The sequence below is a fragment of the Dreissena polymorpha genome, chromosome 13 (assembly GCF_020536995.1).
Source record: "Dreissena polymorpha isolate Duluth1 chromosome 13, UMN_Dpol_1.0, whole genome shotgun sequence".
NCBI lineage: Eukaryota > Metazoa > Mollusca > Bivalvia > Myida > Dreissenidae > Dreissena > Dreissena polymorpha.
The window spans coordinates 23,962,122-23,966,461 of NC_068367.1; the positions used below are offsets into that span (position 1 = coordinate 23,962,122).

General features: G+C 37.3%; 1 protein-coding gene across 1 annotated transcript; it reads right to left on the reverse strand.

Moving 5' to 3' along the window:
- Window positions 1-588: 588 nt before the first annotated feature.
- Window positions 589-3,557, reverse strand: LOC127855927 (uncharacterized). The gene is made up of 4 exons (XM_052391843.1): window positions 3,428-3,557; window positions 1,944-2,234; window positions 1,331-1,626; window positions 589-705 (listed from the first exon to the last, which is right to left on the reverse strand). Exons 1-3 carry the CDS (start codon window positions 3,477-3,479, stop codon window positions 1,364-1,366), a joined length of 606 nt encoding a protein of 201 aa, XP_052247803.1. The 5' UTR covers window positions 3,480-3,557; the 3' UTR covers window positions 589-705; window positions 1,331-1,363.
- Between the last annotated feature and the right edge of the window lie 783 nt (window positions 3,558-4,340).

A 4,340-nucleotide genomic window follows, 5' to 3' on the forward strand; every position in this document is an offset into this window, starting at 1 on the left:
CCCTTATGTGTATTCAGTGGATCGTTCGTGGATAAATGTCCTTTAATAACTACGTACAGACATATACATGTCGAACATACAAACACGCAAGCCGTGAATGATATGAACACAATGTGCAATTAACGGTATTGATGAGTAAATGTCCGGCTAGCGAAGTGGTCCGTAAACTTGTTTCTCACCTAGACGATCAGGGTTCGATTCCCGACACCGGAAGCATGTGAGTTTGATTGGTGGTCACCATACCGGACCAGTTGGGTTTCCTCCAAGTAAAACGGCTTCCTTATAAGACCACGACACAATTGAAAAGTATTTCAACAAAACAGCTGGAAATTGCAGCTATAATTGGAAATTCGCCCCAACTTTCTTGAGTCTAATGAGTAAATTAGGTATGAGTACTTGGCCATACTCCGGGTTCACACATAATGCAGACTCTGTCGCGGAAAGGACCTCATAAACCTCAAAATGCACACACACGCACGCACGCACGCACCCCCCCCCCACACACACACATACACACACACACACACACGCACACACGCACACACGCACATACGCACACTCACATGTAAGCAAATAATCAACACCGAGTTTCAATGCAATTGTAAATTTATTTTTATTTTTGAATGCTCGATTACATTATACGGATAACCAAATATAACATATCTAGTACAGCCGTTTTTTATCCGTGCAGACATCGCCCTTCATCTAAAGAAAAAAATACGGTATTGACATTAAGTGAAGCATGTTTGCGTTTGAAGATCTAACGAGTAGTTCTTCTAAATGTTCAGATGTGTATTAAGTCGTTTACCATTCCTTGATGACCTTTGGATTGTTTATGGCCTAAGGTAAAAAGAACCAAGCTATTGGCGCTTGTTTGTTAAGCAAATAAATCCCCAATGTTATAAGTATTTTTTTTTAAAAACAACTTCACTCCCCCTTTTGAAAAAGCTACGGACAATGTTCGTGTAGTTTCCATCTGCTAATATTTCAACCTGGTTCAATATTTTAAATCCGAGAACGATCTTTTTAAGGACGATATATATCAAATTCAAAAAAAAAATGTGTTCCCGTAAACAGCGATTAAGTTAAATCATGCACAAGGTTCCATAACCAAAAAAGTATTCAATTTTCGTAGACTTTAACACGGGGGTGAATTGCCTTGTGTATAGTTTATCACTATAGATGGATTTATTAATATTTACCCCAGCATGCGCCTGTGAAACCGATATACTTTTTCGTGAAAAATATGTGATTTAATTAATAACACTCCAAGAGATTTGGATACTTATACGAAAATAATATTGAATGCAAATGATAGGTTTGGAAATACCTTCAAAGCTAGCCTTGTCAGTGCGAAGCCCGTTTAATATTTGCTGTTCTTGCAGCATAACACGCACTTCTTGCAGTTCCATTTCTGGCAGCGGCCCACTTGGCGCTCGTTGAAGTAGCAGAACCTACGACACTCACACCTTCTGCCGATCGAGCCACCCCACCCGCCGCCAGATCCTCCCCATCCACCGCCAGACCCACCCCACGAGCCGCCAGACCCCATCCACCCACCGCCAGACCCACCCCACGAGCCGCCAGACCCCATCCACCCACCGCCAGACCCGCCATACAGACCACCTGCAATAGAAAGGTTAACGTACAATGTAGCAGTATGTCGTAAAGATGACCTATTATCTCATATGTTTTATGGAACTATCGGTTGAAAAGATTTGCATTACCTAAAATATTAAGTCAAACGTCAGACATGGTGTTTAGTGCATCATAGTATTATTTTGCCTTACTTTACCTCGTCATCGTATTCTGTTTGTTACTATAGACGTCGAACAAAAAGCGTTTGCTCATTAAATTGTAGTGGTATTCTAAGACGTTCGTATACATTGAGTAAATATTTCCATATTAATCGTGTATTCAATAATAAGCCATTTATGTCGTACCCCCGGAATATCCTCCCATGCCGCCCATTATTCCCCCGCCGTATCCTTCGTCCATATCATCGTAGTCGCCTCCGCCATACCCACCGCCATACCCACCGCCATACCCACCGCCATACCCACCGCCCATTCCACCACCGATACCTCCGCCGATGCCGCCGCCAATACCACCGCCGATGCCGCCGCCAATACCACCGCCCCAGCCGCCGCCAATCCCACCGCCCATGCCGCCGCCGCCATAACCGTACCCATGCTTACAGGGTGGCTTTTTGCACGGTGGTGGCCATCGAAAACCTGAAAACAATACAAATAATCAAAGTGGATAAGTGGATATGAAACATTTAACTATTGTTAATAAATTAACTATAAACCAATAATCGACCGCATTATTATTTGCTTTGCATTAAAAGTTTCAATGCGATGACACCATCTTTAATAATTCGTGTATGCCTTGTTGGTTTATCGTATGTAGGTTATTGGTTATGTGCCTTCAATGAAAAACTAGCGAGAATTTCCGTTTCTTGAGTTTCATTATTTCTAACTCTCTGGTTGCCGTGTATCTGCTTAACAAGAAATGCTCTCAACGTTGCAAATGGTTATCTGGACGCCATGAACTTAGCATCAATCAAAACCAATTTGACTTACATCATACTTAACCCATTTATGCCTTGTGGACTCTCCCATCCTTCTAAATTGGATCAATTTGTTTCCAAAATTAGGGATGTCTAGTATATTTATTTCTATATTAAGAATATTTCTTACAGAAATTCCTTTAAGCAAACAGCGCAGACCTTGATGAGACGCCGCATCATGTGGCATCTCATCTAGGTCTCAGTTGTTTGCCAAGGCCTTTTTTCTAGACGCTATGCATAAATGGGTTAACTATTAATATTGTTTAATTGTTTGTTAATTGGACATTAATGCATATTAAAATACTCGTATGCAACCGTTTGAATGAAAAGAGGATTTAAAATCGCAATGCTACTTAATATTTTTATATATCGACTATAAAAATAAATGTGTACCATCAGCAGAAATATTAAAAACAAAAGTGGGTGTATGTGTTTTTTTTAATTTATGTAAAACAATACATTATACAAAATATACTTGTTCGAAACAACACAAGCCATATATCGATGCGATGATCACTTGATAAAATATAATAAAATATCGTCCGATATCTATCTGGTTTGTATCATGCAAATACATTTTCATATTTTTTTTACATAAAAACAATACAACAATTCTTGAGTAATTTGAAAGTAAGAAACAATCAAACGATATAATGATTTGTTAGTAAGTGAAAGAACAATGCGTGAATAAATGATAGAACGATTTGTAAGTACGTGATAAAATTCTTAAGAAATTTATATAACGATTTGTAAGAAAGTGATACAACAATTAGTGAGAAAATCATTGAACGATTTGTAAGTAAGTGATAGAACAATTCGTGAATAAATGAGCAGCTAGTAAAATGCCGAACAAACCTTGAGTGACTGCAATACAGCACAGACCCAGCACGACAGCAATATTGAACATGCTTGTGTCTTCGGTGGTATGCACAGACTTGCATGTGCCTTAGACTGAAATAAAGACGCCTTATATAGACGATATCCAGATTAGATGATGATGACAACGCAGATTATATCAATCAGCAATTTAAAAGAAATGTGTATAATAAATTTGTTTACAAGAATGACAAGCACAGTGGTTATGTCAACCAATCAACCAGTACTTAATAACTCTATCTTTTTTATTTAATTATTAATTAAATGTCAAAGTACACATAATGAAATGTTTGTATCGAGGGCGGAACAATCAATCAGTAAAACAACACCAATTAACACGTAATCACCGCGAACCGTGATGTGGGAACACGAAATCAAGGGCCGTATTGAAAGATATTCGGCAAAAAAATGAAAATATTTTGTACTAATCTAATTAAGTTAAATGTGTTTCATACATGTCGATATTTTTACATATTACAAGTAACTAATCATTATTCCAATTTGTAATATTGGCATATTAATGACAGTATCACGGTACACTTTCCTTGTATAGTTTGATTTAGTTTTAAGAAATATTTAACAATTCTTTCGGTATCTACCTATACATTTAAGACATTAAGCAAATTTATCTTATATTGACAATGAATATGTTGCAGATATCACACTTTAAAGTCTTTTTCAGAACTTCCTATGATTACGTTAAATAGTAAAGCAGCAATAAATACACATACTTAGTAATCATAATCAAGGATTGACAATATGTAGGAATAAACAATCTTGAAAAATCCTTTTTTACGTCCATGTCTTTTGTTTACATACAATGAGTTCATCGCCTTTTTATCTTATCAATATAGTGTTACAACAAACAAATAAATGTGCGTATTGGAAATAT

What these genes read in the sequence shown, in the direction of transcription:
- LOC127855927 (XM_052391843.1), bottom strand. Translation starts at nt 3,479, where the DNA reads ATGTTCAATATTGCTGTCGTGCTGGGTCTGTGCTGTATTGCAGTCACT. An exon ending in CTGTATTGCAGTCACTCAAG is followed by an intron (nt 2,235 to 3,427) that starts GTTTGTTCGGCA and finishes TATTGTTTTCAG; the next exon opens with GTTTTCGATGGCCACCACCG. An exon ending in CATGGGAGGATATTCCGGGG is followed by an intron (nt 1,627 to 1,943) that starts GTACGACATAAA and finishes TTTCTATTGCAG; the next exon opens with GTGGTCTGTATGGCGGGTCT.